We start from the raw sequence: 22,029 nt of genomic DNA, 5'->3' as shown, positions 1-22,029 counted from the left end.
ACCTCTTACGTCTGCATTCCAGGCGTCGGAGCGCTGCGTTCCACAGGTCTTCTCCATCTTCAACACTGCCCACTGTATTTGCGGAAGTACAGTGGGCAGCATTGAACAAGGAGAAAACCTGTGGAACGCAGCGCTCCGACGCCTGGAATGCAGAAGTAAGAGGTGAAACTTTCATTCTCCGGCCGCCGCCGATGACACACTGTGCTAATATCTGGAGAGGGGAGCGCAGAAGGGAGGGCCCAGATTAGGGAGGGGGGGGTCTGACCGCTATGTTCCTGCTGCTCCTCCTTCCACCGCTGCCTCCCCCTCCTGCTCACGCACCCCCCCAGGCGCCAGACTTTCGCTGCCTGAGGAAGACGCCTCACTTGAAGTCATGGGTGGGCCTGTTGGAAAGCACTAGTGCACTTCTGGGTGAAGACGTGCTGCTCCGTACTGTGCATGTGCAAGCACCCTCTCTCATGCACTCGCACGTGTGCAGCACAGAGCCGCCTGTCCTTTGGAGCCTGAGTGCTCCAATGCTTTGTACTATACATTCACAGATGTTTGAAAGCACTTTAGGCCTGCAATTTAGCATTCAATGTGATTTCTGCCCTTAACCTCTTGACGACCAGCTAACGCCGATTGGCGTAAACTGGTCGTCTGCAAGTTTCCATGGAAACCTTTCCATGTCCATTCACGGAGGCTGTCTCCGTGAACAGCCGGAGAGCCGCCGATCGCGGCTCTCCGGCAAAATGTAAACACGCGGGGAAGAAATCCCCGCTGTTTACATCATACGGCGCTGCTGCGCAGCAGCGCCGTAAGCCAGATCGGCGATCCCCGGCCTCTGATTGGCCGGGGATCGCCGGCATATGATAGGCTGAAGCCTATCCTTCAATGCGCAGGACGGATAACCGTCCTGCGCAGGCCATGGAGGGAGAGGGAGGGACGGGAAGCCAGGGAGCGCCGAAAACGCTGCGGAGGGGGGCTTTGAAGAGCCCCCCCCGCAAAGCGCAGAGAGCCGGCGGCGATCAGACCCCCCCAGCAGGACATCCCCCTAGTGGGGAAAAAAGGGGGTAAGTCTGATCGCCCTGGCTAAAACCTGATCTGTGCTGCGGGCTGGAGAGCCTACGCAGCACAGATCAGCCAGAAAGCCACTGGTCGGCAAGTGGTTAAAAAGCTGCTTTGCGTCAAATCCAGATTTTTCCCCCCGGGACTTTTGGCGTCTATCCCACTCATCCATGCCCCCCTCCAGGTGTTAGACCCCTTGAAACGTCTTTTCCATCACTTTTGTGGCCAGCATAAATCTTTCTAGTTTTCAAACTTCGCATCCCCATTGAAGTCTATTGCGGTTCGCGAAAGTTTGCGCGACCCAAACCTTTTGCGGAAGTTCGCGAACCGAAAATCGGAGGTTCGGGCCATCTCTACTAAGGGTCTGAACTTTTTAAATATGCATGTGAAGGGGGTATACTACGAACAATTTTTAAATTATAAGCTTGTAAATAGTGATGGACGAAAAACGGAAAAAATGCACCAAATAAAATATTGGCACCATACATTATGATAGGGACAAAATTTAAATGGTGTAATAACCGAGACAAACGGGCAAATAAAATACATGGGTTATAATTATGGTAGAGTGGATTATTTTAAAGCTATAATGGCTGAAAATTGAGAAATAAATGATTTTTTTTTCAATTTTTTCTTAATATTCCTGTTAAAATGCATTTATAAAAAAATAATTCTTAGCAAAATGTACCACCCAAAGAAAGCCTAATTAGTGGCAGAAAAAACAAGATATAGATCAATAATTTGTGATAAGTAGTGATAAAGTTATTAGCGAATGAATGGGAGGTGAAAATTGCTCTGATGCATAAGGTGAAAAATCCCCATGGGCTGAAATGGTTAAACTCAGAAAAATAGCAGTTTAAAAACCATTTCTTACCTTTGCATTTTTAAAATCAATTTTTTCAAAAACTACAAGGTCTTTTTGATTTTTTTTTTACTTGTTTCCACTAATCCCCTTAACATAAGTAATCATTTTGGTGATGATACCATGTTTGCTATTACAGTTACAAACAAAATAATTCAGATTGTTCCTGAACATTCACATCACAATGTTGCATCCTATTTGTGAATTACAATGTGAACAGCTACCGTGGACCCTCCACACTCCCGAGTCCTCACGCCTCTACCTCCATCCCTTCTTTGGGTTTCTGTACTGATGCTAGAGCAAATGGATTTTTATGTTAATTGTACATATATATTTTTTTTTTCCAGAGGGAATATTATTGGCAAGTTAGAAACACCCTACGAAAAAGGGACCACCTGTGATAAATGCAAGTCACACTGCAAAGATAAGCTGTGCAGTAAGTATTATAGTTCTATGAGATACAATCTAGTTAAAACATTGTCATCGTTCACTCTTGCCAATTTTTTTTTTTGGGGGGGGGGGGGGGGGGGGGTCAGATACTTACCCATGGAGAGGGAAGGCTCTGAAACTCAGCCTTCCCCTTCTTCCCTCGTGTTTCATTTGACTTGCACAGCAGGAGGGAGGAGGTGGCACTGCTGTCCTGACTTAGGAGGAATGGAGGATGGCCAATTGGCTGAGGGTGAGCAGTTAGTTTGTCACAGACTCACAGCCAGCCATTGTGCTATTGTGTTGAGCTGCAGCATTTCATGTGAGAAACCATAACCAACAATTGAACTTCATCCCAATAAGTAGCTGATTGCCCCTTTCCCATAATTTATCTTTTCCTTTTCACAAATGGATCATCAGGGGGGTCTGTATGGCTGATATTGTGGTGAAACCCCTCCCACAGTGTGATGTCAGGACCATGGTTCTGACATCACACTGTAGGAGCTTTGGTGCATTGTGGGAAATAACAGCTGTTTCCAACTGCCACAAAAGCAAGCAGCATCTCCTTACACTGACATCACCTTCCAGCAGTAAAAATGTCACCATGTGATAGATTTTGGAATGTAAAACAAGGAGAGGAAATATTTTACAATGGGCAAACACTGACTAAATCATTTATACAGTTATTGTAAAAATTAAGCACTTTTTTATTACATTATTTTCACTGGAGTTCCTCTTTAATGCACGTATTCATTCCATCTTTAATTTTTTTTTTTTCGCAGCTAATCCGTGTCGCCAGCAGAATGACCAGTACAGCAACTGTCCAACTTTAAAGACCTACTGCAGCAGCATGGCGCATATAAAAACAATGTGCAAATCCTCATGCAATTGTGTAAACAATGAAATTATATAACTTCTTTGTTTCTGTCCCTCAGAATGCACTCAGCGAGGGTGAAGGGGGGAGCAGGTAAAAGTTCCATAGTGCAAGTTCTTACAGACAGTTTGGTGGTGGACAATTAAAGATAAAGCTGGCACCTCGTAAAAGTCAACATTTCTGGACCACATACTATGGCCTCAATTCACTAAGCTTTATCAAACACTTTATCAAACGTTTGATAATTTACCTCATGGGTGAAATCTAATTTTGAATTCACTAAAGTGTTCTAGATTTATTGAACGTTTTATCGATAAAACATTCGATAAATATATAACACCTTAGTGAATTCAAAATTAGATTTTACCCATGAGGTAAATTATCAAACGTTTGATAAAGTGTTTGATAAAGCTTAGTGAATTGAGGCCATAGGGTCCCTTTCTCAAGGCAAAGCCTGCTCAAAGGCAAGTATGTGCAAAGAACATAAGTCATGGGATCGGGTGAAAACACCCCTAGGCACTCCCTGATGTCATGTGTAATATACAGGGGCATAACTACAATTTACGGGGCCAGGGCCGGGCCAAGGCAGAGGCTGGAGAGGCTCCAGCCTCAGGGCGCAGTGTAGAAGGTGGCGCACAATTCATTCAGTTGTCATTCCCCTATTGTGTTTGAAGCAGAAAGAAATAGGAAAAGGGGATACATGGCAGTGACTGCAAGCCAGATAACTAGAGATTAAGGTATTAGGGAGGTTGGGGGCCCTGGGGCGCCTCTTAGTCTAATAGCAATCAGTGTGTGACGGCTGGGGTGGGAGGGATGGAGGGGCGCACTTTGGTGTCTCAGCCTTGGGTGCTGGAGGACCTTGTCCCGGCTCTGTACGGGGCCCTCAGCAAAACTTTGATGCCCCCAATGTGTTCACACCCCTTCCCTTGCCTCCCCTTTACGGCCTTTGGGCCCATCTCACAAGGGTCATAAAACAAGTCTGCCCATCATGATCTTCAGCGATGATCGGAAATGCTGATTAACGATTCTGCAGGCATTTTTCGTTTTTCTGATTTCAGATTGTCACATTTCCAATTTCCCCCTTTTTTTCCGATTTCTTTTTTTCCGATTTTCCATTTTGACGATTCCAAGAGGGGTCTAGAGAAGGATGTGGGAAGCTTTTGGAGGATCCAGAGGCTTCCCTCTCAAGGTAAAAGTATATAAAACTCACAGTTTTGCTTTAAAGATAACCCGAGTCTGCATTTTCAAATCTTAATAGGACACAGAGGCATGTCCTGTGCACAATGACATCCCTCTGTGTCATTGTGCTGCAGCTAGCGACAATCTGCTTGTTGCTAGCCTGCTATTTACCAAAGCTTGTCACTCATTACAGGCTCCCCCCGCCTCTTCCAGCCTTAGCTTCCAATTGGAGGAAGCTAGCAGAGGAAGTGAGCGGAAGGGGGAGCCTGTAATGAGTGACAAGCACAGATAAATAGCAGGCTAGAAACAAGCAGATTGTCGCTAGCCTGGTGGTATTTTGCTGAAGGGGACAGCTGAGCCGGTTAAGATTTGAAAATGCCGCCTCGAGTTCTCTTTAAGAATGCCTGCAAACGTGGTTATGAAACAGTTCCTGAGTGTTCTTTCATTAGTAAGATGTACCCCAATGGCCTCCCCACCCCACCAGCAGGAGTTTGTCAAGATTTTGACAAACATCTGAGAACTGCTTAAAATGGTTGGTTCACGCTGAATCCGCTACTGGACCATTTCCTGGAATGACCAACATAATGGACTCCTGTTTTCCTATAGGCCTGTTCACAAACTCAATTTCTACAAGGGACTTTCTCCAACTTTCACAGAAAGTGCATGCACTGCCATTCATCCGGTAGGGTGGCGTGCCTAGATCTCCTGAGCAGTACGGTGTCCCACACAGTCCCACACAGATTCGCTCCTGCTTCGGCTGTTCCTGACATAGTATTAACACAGACTTACTCACTGTGGACAAGTGCATACAAGTGCGTGTGAAGTGAACACATATGCAGTTGCCATCGGTAACCACACCACTCTCTATCCGTCTGTCTGAACTAGGCCGTAATCACCTGACCAGTGTCTAGCGCTGGATCCAAGAGCTTGGAAATCCAGTGTCCTCGGTACGCACCCACCACACTGCACTCCACTTATGGTTTGCAGCTTCTGCTTTCCCCTTTAGCTAGTCCACTGACTAGAGACTTCTATGGGAATCTGTTGTGGATAAATCAATTAGATATGAAGAATAGGGTTGGCCCTGCCTAGGAGAGCTCATGGAGAAGTTGTGATCAGTTTGATCTTGATTTGTAAGGTCCTGATTTGCTATGATGACTTCTTGGTTTAAAACATGATTATGACCAGCAAATCAGAACCTTACAAATCTATCAGCTGATCAAACTGATCACATGCTTCTCCATGAGTTCTCCTAGGCAGGGCCATCCCTAGTGAAGAACACCAGAAGTGTGGCAGGTGCGTATCTTCTCCCAGAGATCCGTAGAGCATCTGCCTGTCAGGAGAATAGAGAACACATACCTGCCCTCACCTTCATCCATGCTGCCCAATGGAATGCAGAAAATTCGACTCCTTATGAGATCATCTCTGTATATGTAAAACATACAGGCTGCATTACGGTGATATACCTGCAATTACCCCTCAGTTCATCTGATCTCTCCTCTGAACCCCTCTATAAGCTTCACTGTGAAAACTGCATTTCATGGCTAACAGTCATTAGTGAAATAGGAGTGGTTACTCCCAACTGCTATATATGCACAACCAGCATCCCCATGGATATGAGGATCCAACCTTCATGTTGGATTGATGTAGTGTTACAGTGAAGCCAGCAAAGCTATAGGGGGGTGATGAGGTTAATAAATGTTACTTTCTGCCTTGTTTCTGCTTTGTGTAGACTTAATACCCAATGAGGCAAACAGGAGAATTCTAGATATGTTTTACATCAAGACACACATTGTTGTTATGGTTTTGAGTGAATAAAAAAAAAAATCTTCTTGACTGAAAGCAAATGTTTAAATTTGATATTATTGGTTGTAAAGTAAAGAGGACATTAACAATAAAGTGCAAAATGAAAAAAAAAATATGTAAGCCAGTGTCTCTTCTGTTCTTGATATAACAGAAAGGAAGCATACCACATGTACTAAAGCATAACACAAGATTTCTAGGCCTCAAAATGATATTTACATGAAAAATTCCATCCATACTGACCTCGTCACTGAACCCCAACTGGCAGAGCGTGCAGTCGAGCACGTTGAGGACGTCAGACTCAGTGGTGTAGCCAGGGCTGGGACAAGGCTCTCCAGAACCAGAGGCAGAGATTCCAAAGTGTTCCCCTTATCCTGGAATTGTGCCGGTCCCAGTATGGGTAGCAAGATATGCCTCCAGTATCAGGTATCCGCACTCCCCACCAGAATAGATAGGCGTATGTTACCCTAATATTAGGTAATATCCTCACCAGTATAGATAGCCAGATGTGTCCCCAGTATTAGGTACCCTCTCCCCAGTATAGATAGCCAGTTGTGCCCCCAGTATTAAGTACCCTCTCCCCTATATAGATAGCCAGATGTGGCCCCAGTATTAGGTACCCTCTCCCCAGTATAGATAGCCAGATGTGCCCCCAGTATTAGGTACCCTCTCTCCAGTAGAGATAGCCAGATGTGCCCCCAGTATTAGGTACCCTCTCCCCAGTATAGATAGCCAGATGTGCCCCAGTATTAGGTACCCTCTCTCTAGTAGAGATATCCAGATGTGCCCCCAGTATTAGGTACCATCTCCCCAGTATAGATAGCCAGATGTGGCCCCAGTATTAGGTACCCTCTCCCCAGTATAGATAGCCAGATGTGCCCCCATTATTAGGTACCCTCTCCCCAATAGAGATAGCCAGATGTGCCCCCAGTATTAGGTACCCTCTCCCCAGTAGAGATAGCCAGATGTGCCCCCAGTATTAGGTACCCTCTCCCCAGTATAGATAGCCAGATGTGCCCCCAGTATTAGGTACCCTCTCCCCAGTATAGATAGCCAGATGTGCCCCCAGTATTAGGTACCCTCTCCCCAGTATAGATAGCCAGATGTGTCCCAAGTATTAGGTAAGTTACTGTAATAATATAGGCAACTATTATTAGACAGCCCCTCCCCCTTCCCGTTAAAGAAAGTAAGATAGGTCTCAAGTATTAGATAGCCTTCTCCCCAGCATAGATAGCTGTTAGGCAGCCCCCCCCCCCCCCCATTGATATGCAAATTTGCGAGCAGAGGGTGTTGCAGGCAGCAGCAAGGCCTTGTTCACATTACAAATTGCCAGCGCTATCGCAAACGCTTGCGATTTGATGAGCACTTTTCAAAGCGCTTTTCCCTGCGCTTTTCGCTTACAAATTTGCTTTTCTAAGCACTTTTGCTCAGCAATAAATGTTTTCACTTTCTGACGTCAGTGAGGAAATACAAAGGCCTCAATTCACCAAGATCATGCTGGAGATAATAAGGCAAGAGTAAACTTGCCACCACACAGTGAGAGAGTTATCTTATCTCTTCATTCCTTAAGTTACCTCCTCTGTATTTAAGTTACCTCCTCTGTAGTTATTTTCACACACAGTTAATTAACAGCCTGTCTTTAAAGAGAATCTGTATTGTTAAAATCGCTCAAAAGTAAACATACCAGTGTGTTAGGGGACATCTCCTATTACCCTCTGTCACAATTTCGCCGCTCCTCGCCGCATTAAAAGTGGTTAAAAACAGTTTTAAAAAGTTTGTTTATAAACAAACAAAATGGCCACCAAAACAGGAAGTAGGTTTATGTACAGTATGTCCACACATAGAAAATACATCCATACATAAGCAGCCTGTATACAGCATTCCTTTTGAATCTCAAGAGATCATTTGTGTGTTTCTTTCCCCCTGCATCTCTCATGCACTGAAGTTTCAGGCTGCTCATTTCTTCCTGCAAACAGCTTTGCCCTTGTTTGTAATTCCTCAGTATGTGAAAGCCCAGCCAGCTCAGAGGACCATTTATCCAGCTGATTAGAGCAGCTTCTCTCTTATCTAAATAACACACAGGCAGTGTGCATAGAGGGGCCAGGAAGGGTGAGTTCATAGCAGAACCACAACACTGAAGAACTTGGCAGCCTTCCAGACACAGGCCGACAAGTCTGACAGGGGAAAGATACATTGATTTATTACAGAGACTGTCATAGTAGAAAGTGCTGCAGTTAGCCAGAACACATTAGAATAGCTTTTGGAACTTGTAGGATGATAAAAAACAGGATGCAATTTTTGTTACGGAGTCTCTTTAAAGATAATCTGTATTGTTAAAATCACACAAAAGTAAACATACCAGTGCGTTAGGGGACATCTCCTATTACCCTCTGTCACAATTTCGCCGCTCCCCGCCACATTAAAAGTGGTTAAAAACAGTTTTATAAAGTTTGTTTATAAACAAACAAAATGGCCACCAAAACAGGAAGTAGGTTGATGTACAGTATGTCCACACATAGAAAATACATCCATACACAAGCAGGCTGTATACAGCCTTCCTTTTGAATCTCAAGAGATCATTTGTGTGTTTCTTTCCCCCTGCATTGAAGTTTCAGGCTGCTAGGATGATAAAAAACAGGATGCAATTTTTGTTACGGAGTCTCTTTAAAGCACATCTAAACTGGGGGGAAAAGTTGACTTTTACTTAACTGGGCTTCTCCCAACCCTCATGTAGTCTTTGAGGTCCCTCAGTGTCCTCCATTCTGCTACTGTCAACCTAATAAAAGATCTGGCTTGGTCCCGTGCTATGGTGCTTGCGCTGTCCTGGTCCAGGGCCGGCCCTAGACTTTTTGCCGCCTGAGGCAAATTTAGAAAAAATTGCCGCCCCCCCCCCCCCAAGTCACTTCCTGCAACGCCGCCCACTGAATTTTAAGGGGGCGGCGTTGAAGGAAGTGACGTCAGTGGAGCGCACGCTGGAACCGGAAGAGGTGAGTGGTCCCTGCCCGTCCCTCTTACTATCGGCAGCTACGGAGCTATTTAAAACTGGAGGTGGGGTGCAGATCGGGGGACCCAGGCGAGGGAGGGGGGGTCCGACCTCCCTCCCCACCGCTAGGCCCAATCCCCCCTTCCTGCCCGCTACCCCTCCAGCTCAGCGGCTGGCTCCCCGCACCCACGGACGAGCGGTTGCCGCCCCCCAAGAAGTGCCGCCTGAGGCAAAAGTTTCACCCCGCCTCATGAGCGGGCCGGCCCTGTCCTGGTTGCACACCTCCTCGATTGCTCTCTCTGAATAGCCAAATCAGCCAAGTTCCCTCAAGGATGAGCAAGACACTTGAGTCACTTCTGCAATGGCAATAGTTGGGATAGATTTAGATTGTAAGCCTCTGGCAGGGCCCTCCTCCCTAGTGTTTCCAGCTGGGTTATGCAATCTGACAATCACCCCTCTTGTGGACTAGAACAGTCTCTATTTTGACCTATGACACTGCATTGTTATCAAATCATTTGCATGATCTTGTTTTGTTGTGAGCCTGTATGTCCTATATTGTATGTTAACTCATTTATCTATTGTGCAGCGCTGCGTAATATGTTGGCTCTTTATAAACACAATAAATAATAATAATAGATAACTGTATGTTGAATTAGAAGCAACATCAGTAACAGAAGTACCCACTCCGGCTTTAACTAAATTTCCTGCCAAAACCCGTAAATCTGGAATAAGTGCCAAAGCAGCTGATAGTCGGGTGTGGATCACAACTCCCAAATCCCTCAAATTTGGAATGAATTCAGAACAGTTTGAACTCCACCCTTGTCACTACTTGCTACATTCAGTCTCCCACTACCAAGTCCATTCAAGCGGGGATGATTTCACACCAGCCCCTATATTCTGCTTTTGTTTACGTTTTATGCACCTGTTAGTTGTCATTCAGCATCTAACATGATGACTTCATAACTGGTGCACACCCAGATAGGAGAACTGATTATTATTTCATTGAGAGATTTCTCAATCAGATCTACGGGAGTGAATGAAATACTACCTTTACTGCAGGCAGACATGTAATCTACACCACATAAAATGACAGTCGTTTTTTTAAAGGTTTCCTCCAATATAACATGAATCACCTGTTATTATTATTACTACTTCTTGTAAATAAAATGTGCACTAGGGTTGTTCTGCGTAAGGTTCCTGTCCTTAAAGGAAAGAAAAAAAAATTGCATAACTACCAACATGAAACTACAAGTGCCCTGACAAATTGATGCATACACCCACATTAATCCAAAAACTGATGGACCTCTGATATCAACTAGATTTACCGGTACAGAACTCACACTCATCTGCATTGCAAGGGAAGACAGACGCATCTGAGCTCTCTCCAGCCACCGGACTGTCATCAGCTGTCCTCTACCTCAGGTGGGTCCGTACTGAAGTGCTCACACAGCAGAGGCATCCAAAGGATGGAGGGGATAAAGGAGGGAGACTTGAACTACAAGGGCAAATGTATCCATTTCGGTTTAAAGCAGACCTGAACTTAGAACTTCTGCACTGCTCTAAAAGATAACAGCATAATGATGATGATGTTATCCATTCAGTCGTATCCGACTCTTGGTGATTCTATGGGTTAGCTCTCTCCATGCTGTCCAATCTTGTACCATTTCTGCCAGTTGCCTTAAGCCAGAAAAAAAATTGAATTTTACTCAAATGGGGCTTCTACCAGCCCCCTGCAGCAGTCCTGTGCCCTCGCAGCCACTCACTAATCCTCTGGTCCCCCGTCAGGACTGGCCACGTGTAGCTTTTTCCGCATTCCCGACTGTAATTAGCGCTATTGCGGGCTGCAACACGTACAAAAATACGCGTTGCCGCATTACGAACGCATAGATATGCAGCAAAACACGTATTTTTGTACGCGTTAAAGAGGAAAAAAAATAAAAACTGGTTTATGCGTAAACTATTAAACATCCTTCTAAAATAGTGTAAAAAGTTTTTTTAAAAAAATGAATGGTTTCATCAATACAACATGTAATGTAAATAGTGACGGATGACGGCTGGGAGGCTAATCCATTTGTTAGGGGTGGGGTTTTTTAACTTTCTTTTACAACCATAACTGCTGCCTACATAGTTTTCAGTGGTATAACCCACTTCTAACAGGAATCACCATTATAGTCCTAACAGCTATAACAGCTGAGCTCAGCTGAGCTGCTCAATATGTGTTTACATTGTTGCTAGGCATCCAGACCCGTGCAGAGACTCGTTTTGTGTAAAGAGTCATAAGCTGCTGGGAGAATCAGTCCCATCTACACTTAGATAAACCTTGTTGCTTTTGCCACATCCTAGTTTGCAGTCAGTCATGATGTACAGTATGTGTGCTTTCCTCTTCTGAAGGCAATGCATCATTCTTGAGAAGAATCCACTTACTGATAAGCTGTTTTGGGAAATGTTTCTCATAACAAACATCTTTTCCCGGAAGACTCTGAGGGCTGGTACCCAATAGGAGTTGCAAATCGTGGTCGCTTTTGTTTTATGCAAGTGTTTTGTAAGTGCTTTCATGAGCGATTTCCAATGATTTCCAATGATTTTTGTAGCGATTTTAACCACCCTGGCGTTCTGATTAAATCGCCAGGGTGGCTGCGGGAGGGTTTTTTTTAAATAAAAAAAAAACTATTTCATGCAGCCAACTGAAAGTTGGCTGCATGAAAGCCCACTAGAGGGCGCTCCGGAGGCGATCTTCCGATCGCCTCCGGCGCCCATAATAAACAAGGAAGGCCGCAATGAGCGGCCTTCCTTGTTTTGCTTATATCGTCGCCATAGCGACGAGCGGAGTGACGTCATCGACGTCAGCCGACGTCCTGACGTCAGCCGCCTCCGATCCAGCCCTTAGCGCTGGCCGGAACTTTTTGTTCCGGCTGCGCAGGGCTCAGGCGGCTAGGGGGGCCCTGTTTCGCCGCTGCTCGCGGCGAATCGCCGCAGAGCGGCGGCGATCAGGCAGCACACGCGGCTGGCAAAGTGCCGGCTGCGTGTGCTGCTTTTTATTTCATCAAAATCGGCCCAGCAGGGCCTGAGCGGCAGCCGCTGGCGGTGTTGGACGAGCTGAGCTCGTCCAGACCGCTCAGCTGGTTAAAGTGGCCTACACATGTGATTGGTTGTTGTCTGACACCAGGGGCAATCACCAGGGGTGATATGTAATTCACTTTTTCACCTGAGTTTTTTCCTAAGTGATATTTTTTTCTCTGTTTAATATAACTTTTCAGCATTTTGCAATTGATAAAGTACTAAAAAGTAAGTGAAAAAGTACTGACAACATTGTTTTGAGTATTTTCTTGCTTGCTGGTGGCTTACAAGGCATTTTATTGACAATTTTGAAAATAACACCTAGGAGAAAACTCAGGTGAAAAAAGGAGTTGCATATGGGCCCATGTGTAGTATAAAAGCAGAGTCTCTCAAAACTAAGGCAGCCTGCAGCTCTGTGAACTTACCTTCATTCAGAAGACAGTAAACAGGAAGTATCATGGTGCTTTTAAATAGAGTGACCAGACGTCCCGGATTGCCCGGGACGAGTCCTGGATTCGGGGTCCGCTGTCCCAGGCTTAATGAGGTCCCGGGAAACGTCCCGCTTTCAGCAGCGGGACGTCCCGGCCCCGGGACTCTGGCCACTCTCTCCTCATGAACTGGCAGCGGCGTCTATAGACGCCGGGCCAGTTCATTGCCTGCAGCCCCGCTCCAGCCTCCTCTTCCGGTGTCTGTTCCGACACCGGCAGGCCAGCAGGGCTAAGGCAAGATGGCTGCCAAAGCCCTGTACTGGAGACTATTTGTGTCTCCAGTACAGGGCTTCGGGCGCCATCTTGCCGTAGCCCTGTCAGCGTTGGAGACGAGCAGGAGCCAGGAGGAAGGTGGTCCCGGGAGCAGCGCGCCAAAGGAGACTTCTGCCAGGTGAGTAATGCTTTCTTTTCCAGGTGAAATGTTTGCCCGCATTGCGTTTCTTTTCCAGGTGAAATGTTTGCCCGCATTGCGCTTCTTTTCCAGGTGAAATGTTTGCCCGCATTGCGTTTCTTGTCTGGTGAAATGTTTGCCCGCATTGCGTTTCTTTTCTGGTGAAATGTTTGCCCGCATTGCGTTTCTTTTCTGGTGAAATGTTTGCCCGCATTGCGTTTCTTGTCTGGTGAAATGTTTGCCCGCATTGCGTTTCTTGTCTGGTGAAATGTTTGCCCGCATTGTGTTTCTTGTCTGGTGAAATGTTTGCCCGCATTGCGTTTCTTTTCTGGTGAAATGTTTGCCCGCATTGCGTTTCTTTTCTGGTGAAATGTTTGCCCGCATTGCGTTTCTTTTCCAGGTGAAATGTTTGCCCGCAATGCGTTTCTTTTCGGGTGAAATGTTTGCCTGCATTGCGTTAATTTTGTACTGACATGTTGCCCGCATTGCGTTTATTTTGTACTGACATGTTTGCCCGCATTGCATCTATTTTATGCTGACATGTTTGGCCGCATTGCGTTTATTTTGTACTGACATGTTGCCCGCATTGCGGTTATTTTGTGCTGACATGTTGCCTATTGCGTTTATTTTCTGGTGTCTGGGGTAACTGTTACTGCATTTATTATTTAATGGTCATAGATGGCTATGTTTGCTGCTTTGTGGTTACGGTATACTATTAGCATCAAACAGTTTCTGCACACCCATAATGCAAAGTCTCGTTTGTCCACATCATGGCGTAAACACTGCTTTCTTTAGCCTCGCTGTTACATCATTACGTTAGCTCCGCCCATACAATGTCATGGCCACGCCCATTTTTCGCCGCAGACCCCTCCCCCCAGTCTTCGTCGCTGCGCGCTCCTCAGTCCTCCCCACTCCCCCCCCCCCCCCCCCCACGAAGGTCAGAATAATGAAGGATGGTCCGCACAATGTCTCCACATCAAAATCGATAAGTTTACTCAGGACATATCCAGATCCACAAAAAAGCACTTGACTAACCTGTTTCGGACATAAAGTCCTTAATCATAGTCGTGATTTATGTCCGAAACATGTTAGTCAAGTGCCTATTTGTGGATCTGGATATGTCCTGAATAAACTTATCGATTTTGATGTGGAGACATTGTGCGGACCATCCTTCATTATTCTTACATACTTTACATTGGAACGCAAACGCTCCCAAAATGCTGTGTGTCCTGTAAATGCGATTACCCCTAACCCCAATCGCTCCACTGGGTTACCCTCCAATTCACTTACATTGGCAAACCATTTTTGGAAATCACCAGCCATTTATGGTGATTCAAAAGCGATCTAGTGGGTCCCAACCCTTCCACACGCTAGTAGCAGTGTCACCGATAATGGTTGTTGCTTCAATTTGTAAATACTGTACAAACATGGTTCCCAGCTATTGCCAACAAGCCGTGCTGTTCAATGGAGAGGGAAGGAGGAACAGCAGCACACTGCAGGTAGACATGCCAGTTTCTCAACTGAGACCTTGTGGAATTGACATCTTGGATGTTATTTTCTAGCATGTGTACACAGCTTTAGATACTTCTTCTCAATACCTGTGACTTGTTTTCCTCCCACTTCATGTTCACAATAAATGAACACTTTGCAAGCAAAAGAGAAAATATAATCCAAGTCCACATTAGTAATGAGGAAATCTGCACATTGATGAGCAGGTTCCCTCCCAGGAGCTGGTGTTGCCTGCAGCAGTTAGGAGGCACCCTTGGAAAACGGCAAGGTGTGAGGTGAACTCCTTGTAACCCTGAGGAAGAAACAAATGTAATCAGCTGTGGGTAAACCTTTTCCAAGCATATAGCCAGACTGTAAAGCTGCCCATAAACCAATTGAATACCATCCGGTGTGACAAAACGATCAATTCCTCTCTGATCAGAATTCATTCAGAGAGCAACTCATTCCTACAGGGGCAAATACAGGATTTGCAAGGGGGGATGCCTGATAGGTCTCCCTCAGCCACGCACCAATGCGTCATACAGTATAATAATATGGTAGGAGATCATAGTAGGTACACATAATGCAATTTCCTGTCCGACCGACCGACAACGGGATCGATAAGGAGCAGTTTGGATGCAGATAATAATGAGGACAGCTGACATTGGTAATGAAGGGGAAAGTGAAGCATTCACACAGTAGGGCACAGGGCTGTGCTCATACCGGACTCTGTTAAGTTCCCCAGAGCTGCTCAATGCTTTGTACACACACTGCTGCTCCATGCTCTGTACACACACTGCTGCTTCATGCTCTGTACACACGCTGCTGCTCCATGCTCTGCACACATGCTGCTGCTCCATGCTCTGTACACACGCTGCTGCTCCATGATCAGTACACACACTGCTGCTCCATGCTCTGTACACACACTGCTGCTCCATGCTCTGTATACACACTGCTGCTCCATGCTCTGTACACACACTGCTGCTCCATGCTCTGTACACACACTGCTGCTCCATGCTCTGTACACACACTGCTGCTCCATGCTCTGTACACACACTGCTGCTCCATGCTCTTTACACACACTGCTGCTCCATGCTCTGTACACACACTGCTGCTCCATGCTCTGTACACACTGCTGCTCCATGCTCTGTACACACACTGCTGCTCCATGCTCTGTACACACGCTGCAGCTCCATGCTCAGTACACACGCTGCTGCCCCATGCTCTGTACACACACTGCTGCTCCATGCTCTGTATACACACTGCTGCTCTATGCCCTGTACACACCCTGCTGCTCCATGCTCTGTACACACACTGCTGCTCCATGCTCTGTACACACACTGCTGATCCATGCTCTGTATACACACTGCTGCTCCATGCTCTGTACACACACTGCTGCTCCATGCTCTATACACAAGCTACACAAGCTGCTGCTTCATGCTCTGTACACACACTGTTGCTCCATGCTCTGTACACACACTGATGCTCCATGCTCTGTACACACACTGCTGCTCCATGCTCTGTACACACACTGCTGCTCCATGCTCTGTATACACACTGCTGCTCCATGCTCTGTACACACACTGCTGCTCCATGCTCTGTACACAGGCTGCTGCTCCATGCTCTGTACACACACTGCTGCTCCATGCTCTGTACACACACTGCTGTTCCATGCTCTGTACACACACTGCTGCTCCATGCTCTGTACACACACTGCTGTTTCATGCTCTGTACACATGCTGCTGCTTCTCCGTGCTCTGTACACACACTGCTGTTCCATGCTCTGTACACACGCTGCTGCTCCATGCTCTGTACACACACTGCTGCTCCATGCTCTGTACACACACTGCTGCTCCATGCTCTGTACACACACTGCTGCTCCATGCTCTGTACACACGCTGCTGCTCCATGCTCTGTACACACGCTGCTTCATGCTCAGTACACACGCTGCTGCCCCATGCTCTATACACACACTGCTGCTCCATGCTCTATACACACACTGCTGCTCCATGCTCTGTACACAGGCTGCTGCTCCATGCTCTGTACACACACTGCTGCTCCATGCTCTGTACACACACTGCTGCTCCATGCTCTGTACACATGCTGCTGCTTCTCCATGCTCTGTACACACGCTGCTGCTCCATGCTCTGTACACACACTGCTGCTCCATGCTCTGTACACACACTGCTGCTCCATGCTCTGTACACACGCTGCTGCTCCAGGCTCTGTACACACGCTGCTGCTCCATGCTCTGTACACACGCTGCTGCCCCATGCTCTATACACACGCTGCTGCTTCATGCTCTGTACACATGCTCCTGCTTCATGCTCTGTTCACACGCTGCTGCCCCATGCTCTGTACACACACTGCTGCTCCATGCTCAGTACACACGCTGCTGCCCCATGCTCTGTACACACACTGCTGCTCCATGCTCTATACACACACTGCTGCTCCATGCTCTGTACACAGGCTGCTGCTCGATCCAAAGTGAACTGTAGCCGGGAAAGAAAGGGGTCGGGGCTGTGAGCTGCAGGATCCCTGCAGATATTCTGGTGTCTCAACTTTTGCCTGTCCCCACACATTGCACTGGCCCTGGTCTGGGGGGGATTCTGGGCTGCTGTAATCTCCCCCTGCATTTGCCTATGTCCTACCCTGCAAAGCACATCAATTTTCAATTGTATCCAGCATGGAGCTATAGGAAATCAATCAAAATGGCAGCATTGGACGGTTTGCAATACACCGCTATGACCTATCAATCAACTACCACTCCTGTCCCGCCCCCAAACAATATTTTGGATTCGTTTTTGCCCCAAATCAATCTAAATTTGATCAGACATTTAGTGGGAATAGATTTTCAGCAGGTTTTGTCAAATAGGAAAAAAAATAAGTGTATGGGCAGTTGGAAATTTGGGAACCTTAGAGGACAATTTTTGTAAACATTTGTAAAGTTTAAATACATGTGTATTCGCTGTACAACTGTTTCAGAGCAAAATGCACTATGCATGTATTTTTTTTTTTCATCAGTCAGAGGCACCTCTAGCTACCTGATACTTTGGGACACCTCTAGCTACTTAATATTGAGTGTGCTTCTGGCTACCTAATACTTAGGGCCTGTTTCCACTACACGCAGATTGGATGCAGAATGGATGCAGAAAAACTGACTCCAATGAAAGCCTATGGGCCTGTTTCCACTAGAAGCGATTTTGCTGATACAGATTTCCCATAGGCATTCATTGGAGTCAGTTTTTCTGCATCCATTCTGCATACAGTGACCAGATTTTTCTTGGCTCAACCTGGGACGGGGTGTGTGTGTGTGTGTGTGCAGTGGCGTAGCTAAGGAGCAGTGGGTCCCGATGCAAGTTTTACAATGGGGGCCCCCCAAGCACTCTATACGCAACAATTGATACGGCGTGCCAAAACCTGCCATGGCAGCTACAGTGTCAGAGGTGCAAGAAAAGGATGGGAAACAGTTTGTTAAGGATTACCACTATTCAAAGTATCTATAGAAGTGATTATTATGAGCACAGGACCAATAGAGAACTAATACTGTAGTTGAGGGAGGGCCCTTCGGGGCCCCTCTGGCCCAAGGGCCCCGATGCGGTCGCTACCTCTGCAACCCCTATTGCTACGCCCTGTGTGTGTGTGTTAGTGTGGCACGCTAGGCACCACGCCGAAAAATGAGCGTGTACATGACATGGTGTGGGCAGAGCGAACTGTAATGTAACTATGAGGAAGTGGGCCAGATTCTCCTTCCAAAACACAGATAGGCAAAGTGACCCTACAGGTAATTAGGCAATGTTCCCCAAAGAAAACAGTGTTCTCACAATGATGTAATGAAATGAGAGATTTGCATCATGGATGTCAGTCCATGACATGACTATTTAGTCTGTAAAGTGCTGCAGAAGATGCAAGTGCTACATAAATACATAATGATATGGCGGGACATTACACTTTGACTATGGCCGGGAGTGGATTGGAAGCTCCACCAAGGACATGGCCATTCTCTGTAAAGTACTGCCTTAGATGCGACTGCTATATAAATACATAATAATATCGTAGGACATTAGACTGTGACTATGATGGGATTAGATTGATCACAAAATCTGCAGAAGCTGCTGATGCTACAGTATTAACATAACATTTAATAATCATGAGCCCCCAAAATGCCAAATGCTGCAACAATAACCCCAAAGTAGCAAATGCAATATCTGTGACCATCAAATAATAACTGCAGCAACTGTTACCTCTACACATGAATTGCAATAACTGTTACCTCCGACAACTTAAATGCAACTACCGATACTTCTGACATGAAATGCAGCAGAAAACGATTACTCAGACTCTGCAACCGGTAATTGAGGCAAACATTACCTCATGCGGCCACAGAGTCCTACGGCTGGGACACCCGGGGGCTAAAAGTGGGACATAACCTGGGACACATTGCAGCCTGGGACAGGGGAACCTGAACCTGGGACATGTCCCAGGTAAAACAGGACGTCTGGTCAGGGTGATTCTGCATCCAATCTGCGTGTAGTGGAAACAGGCCCTAAGGGACACCTGTAGCTACCTAAGATAGGCAAGAGAAGAAAGGGAGAAGTGATGGCTCGGCCAGCCAGCACCACCCTTGCGGAGCAGTTCAGCTGGGGTTTTGTAGATCCCTAGAGGGCAAAGTCTAAGGTGCCAGGACATCTGTGCCTATAGGCTCCTCTGAGGTAAATCCGGGCCTGCACAGACGGGACTATGCCTCCATTATTGGGCCAATCACTGCACTCGCTGAGTAGCATCTAGTACAGTGATTGGCCCAATATTGGAGCCATGGTCCTGCCTGCGAAACCATCGGCTCCAGTGGAAACACAGGCTCCCACACTTTTTCCACTTACTGCAGCTAGGGCTTACTTTTGGGGAAGGCTTATATTTCGAGCATGTTCAAAATTCCTGCTAGGTCTTTCTTTCAGGGGATGTCTGAATTTCAGGGAAAGAGGGTACAATTATTGTGTAGTTTGAAAAACATCACCAATATTGATGGATGATCATTTGATATAATGCAGGAAACACAGTGGAGAGTTTACAAATCTAGAAGGTTGTAGACACTGGGGGAGGAGCCTGGCCTTGCAAGCTTACAATCTAGAGCGTAGGGGGCGTAGACACTGGGGGAGGAGCCTGGCCTTGCGAGCTTACAATCTAGAGGGTAGGGGGGCATAGACACTGGGAGAGGAGCCTGGCCTTGCGAGCTTACAATCTAGAGCGTAGGAGGCGTAGACACTGGGGGAGGAGCCTGGCCTTGCGAGCTTACAATCTAGAGGGTAGGGGCAAAAAAAAAGTGTGAACACCACTACAACCCGACCAGGTCAGCATGGCCCAAGGAAGATTTAGAAAGGAAGGTCCGCACTTGAGGACGGTTCAAATCTTTATTTCAGGACATATCCAGTAAAACAAGCACAGAGGTTTGGCATCACATCGCTGACATGTTTCGAGCTGCACTAGCTCTTAATCATAGCTATGATTAAGAACTAGTGCATCTCGAAACATGCTAGAGGGTAGAAGGGTGGAGACACTGGGGAAGAGCCTGGCCTTGCAAGCTTACAAATCTAGAGTGGGGTGAGATACTAGGGGTTAGAAGATGAGAGAGTGATTGGGCAGTGATTGATGAGGCATTACCAATAGGAATGCTCATTCCGTTTCCACAGAGTTGAAATTTTGTTCAGAAATAGGCATATCCAATCGGAGTTAGGAAAAGAAAAAAGGAAGATTGGAATTCAGCAAAAATCCAATTCACCGCACCTCGGTAATTTTAGCCCAATCACACAATCGGAGGCATTGGACCAAACTGAGAAGGCTGCAATTTTAGACCAGTCACAACATTTTCTGTTTCTCCGTTTTTTTTTGTCATTTTTTTGCATTCTCTGATGCAAAAAATGACAAATAAAATACTCTTAGAAAATCGGAAAAACGGAAAATCAGGGAAAAACGGGAATTGGCATTGGAGGAAATTGGAATTTGCACGGATTCAGAAATGGGCAATTCCGACCATCCCTAATTATCAATGTGTTTACTCTGCCCAGTGTTATATAGCCAAATTCTCTGCCGGTTGCTTCCTCCGTCCACGCTGCTCAGTGTGTTCAGCCATATCTTTACCAAGCAAAAAGGCTGCCTTGCAGAGCACGCCCACTATTGCCAAATCTAAGCACCCCGGTGCCCCCATAGCTTTAAATTAGCATTGCACTTTATGGGGGAACCAAAGGACAACAGGCGCAGGGGCGTAACTAAGGGGAACAGCCCCTGCCCCTGCAGGGGTGCCCTGAGCTGTGAGGGGCACCAGCTACTAACCTTCCCTTCCTCCCATACAGGGGACTATACTTCACATCAGGTGATTTGTGGCTACACTGGTTATGGGTGTGAAGATCATCATAGGCACACTTGTTTTATGATCCTTGTGAGATGGGCCCCACGGCTGTGAAGAGCACCCAGGGGAGGCAAAGAAAGGGTTATGAACATTAACGGGATCCATCAAAGTGGATTTGTTGTTACTCCCCTGAACAGGAGCCAGTGCGCCAACACTCTCTGTTTCATCCCCTTAAAGTGACACTTAAGTCAAAAAAAAATGAGTTTTACTCACCTGGGGCTTTCAATAGCCCCCTGCAGCTGATCGGTGCCCTTTACGTGTCCCTCCGATCCTCCTGTCCCCGCCGGCGGCTACTTCTGGTTTCGCTGTCAGGACCCGACAGGCTGGGAACGCAAGTGATTCTTTGCGTTCCCAGCCACAATATCGCCCCCTATGTTGCTATTGTGGCAAGGAAGGTCGCAATAGCAGCATAGGGGGCGATATTGTGGCTGGGAACGCGAAGAATCACTCGCGTTCCCAGCCTGTTGGGTCCTGAAGGCGAAACCGGAAGTAGCCGCCGGCGGGGACAGGAGGATCGTAGAGACACGGTGAGGGCACCGATCAGCTGCAGGGGGGTGAGGAAAGCCCCAGGTGAGTAAAACTCTTTTTTTTTTTTTTTTTACACTTAGGGCCTGATTCACAAAGCGGTCCAAAGTGTTTGCACCCCAGTGAAAAGCCCTTTATCACGCCTAAACTCAGTTTAGGCATGATAAGAAGAAACTCGCGCAAATTTTCCGCGCGCAAACTTTAGTGTGCGTGATGCGCCCATTAAACCCTATGGGCGCTGCGCGCGGAGTTGCGCGATTGCGCGCGCAAAACTTTGCGCGCGATAAAGAGCACAAAGCGGTGCTAACTCAGCGGTGCAAAGGTTATCACGCCTAAAGTCTTTTAGGCGTGATAACTGAGTTATCACCGCTTTGTGAATCAGGCCCTTAAGGTTCACTTTAAGCCAGAATGAAGCAAAAGTTGGTAGAAGTGGAATATTTTGAGCGTAATCTTTCAGCTGCCTATAACGAGATCTTTCTGGCCGTGGCTGACCTTTTAATTGATTT

General features: G+C 46.6%; 2 protein-coding genes across 2 annotated transcripts in view; both read left to right on the top strand.

Annotated features, from left to right (window-relative positions):
- The window catches only part of LOC137504638 (serotriflin-like), a 56,255-nt gene extending 52,869 nt beyond the window's left edge, over nt 1–3,386 (top strand). Inside the window, exons 6-7 of the mRNA XM_068233219.1 lie at nt 2,257–2,345; nt 3,118–3,386. Coding sequence (XP_068089320.1) covers nt 2,257–2,345; nt 3,118–3,248 — 220 coding nt within the window. The 3' untranslated portion in view covers nt 3,249–3,386. The remainder of the gene's footprint in view (nt 1–2,256; nt 2,346–3,117) is intronic.
- A 7,149-nt stretch (nt 3,387–10,535) lies between these two features.
- The window catches only part of LOC137571202 (cysteine-rich secretory protein 3-like), a 74,624-nt gene continuing 63,130 nt past the window's right edge, over nt 10,536–22,029 (top strand). The window contains exon 1 of the mRNA XM_068280026.1: nt 10,536–10,593. The gene's annotated coding sequence lies outside the window, so the exon portion shown is untranslated. The remainder of the gene's footprint in view (nt 10,594–22,029) is intronic.

This window comes from Hyperolius riggenbachi, chromosome 4, assembly GCF_040937935.1.
Source record: "Hyperolius riggenbachi isolate aHypRig1 chromosome 4, aHypRig1.pri, whole genome shotgun sequence".
NCBI lineage: Eukaryota > Metazoa > Chordata > Amphibia > Anura > Hyperoliidae > Hyperolius > Hyperolius riggenbachi.
Note: the sequence above shows the minus strand (reverse complement) of the source record. Positions and strands in the feature narration are given on the sequence as shown.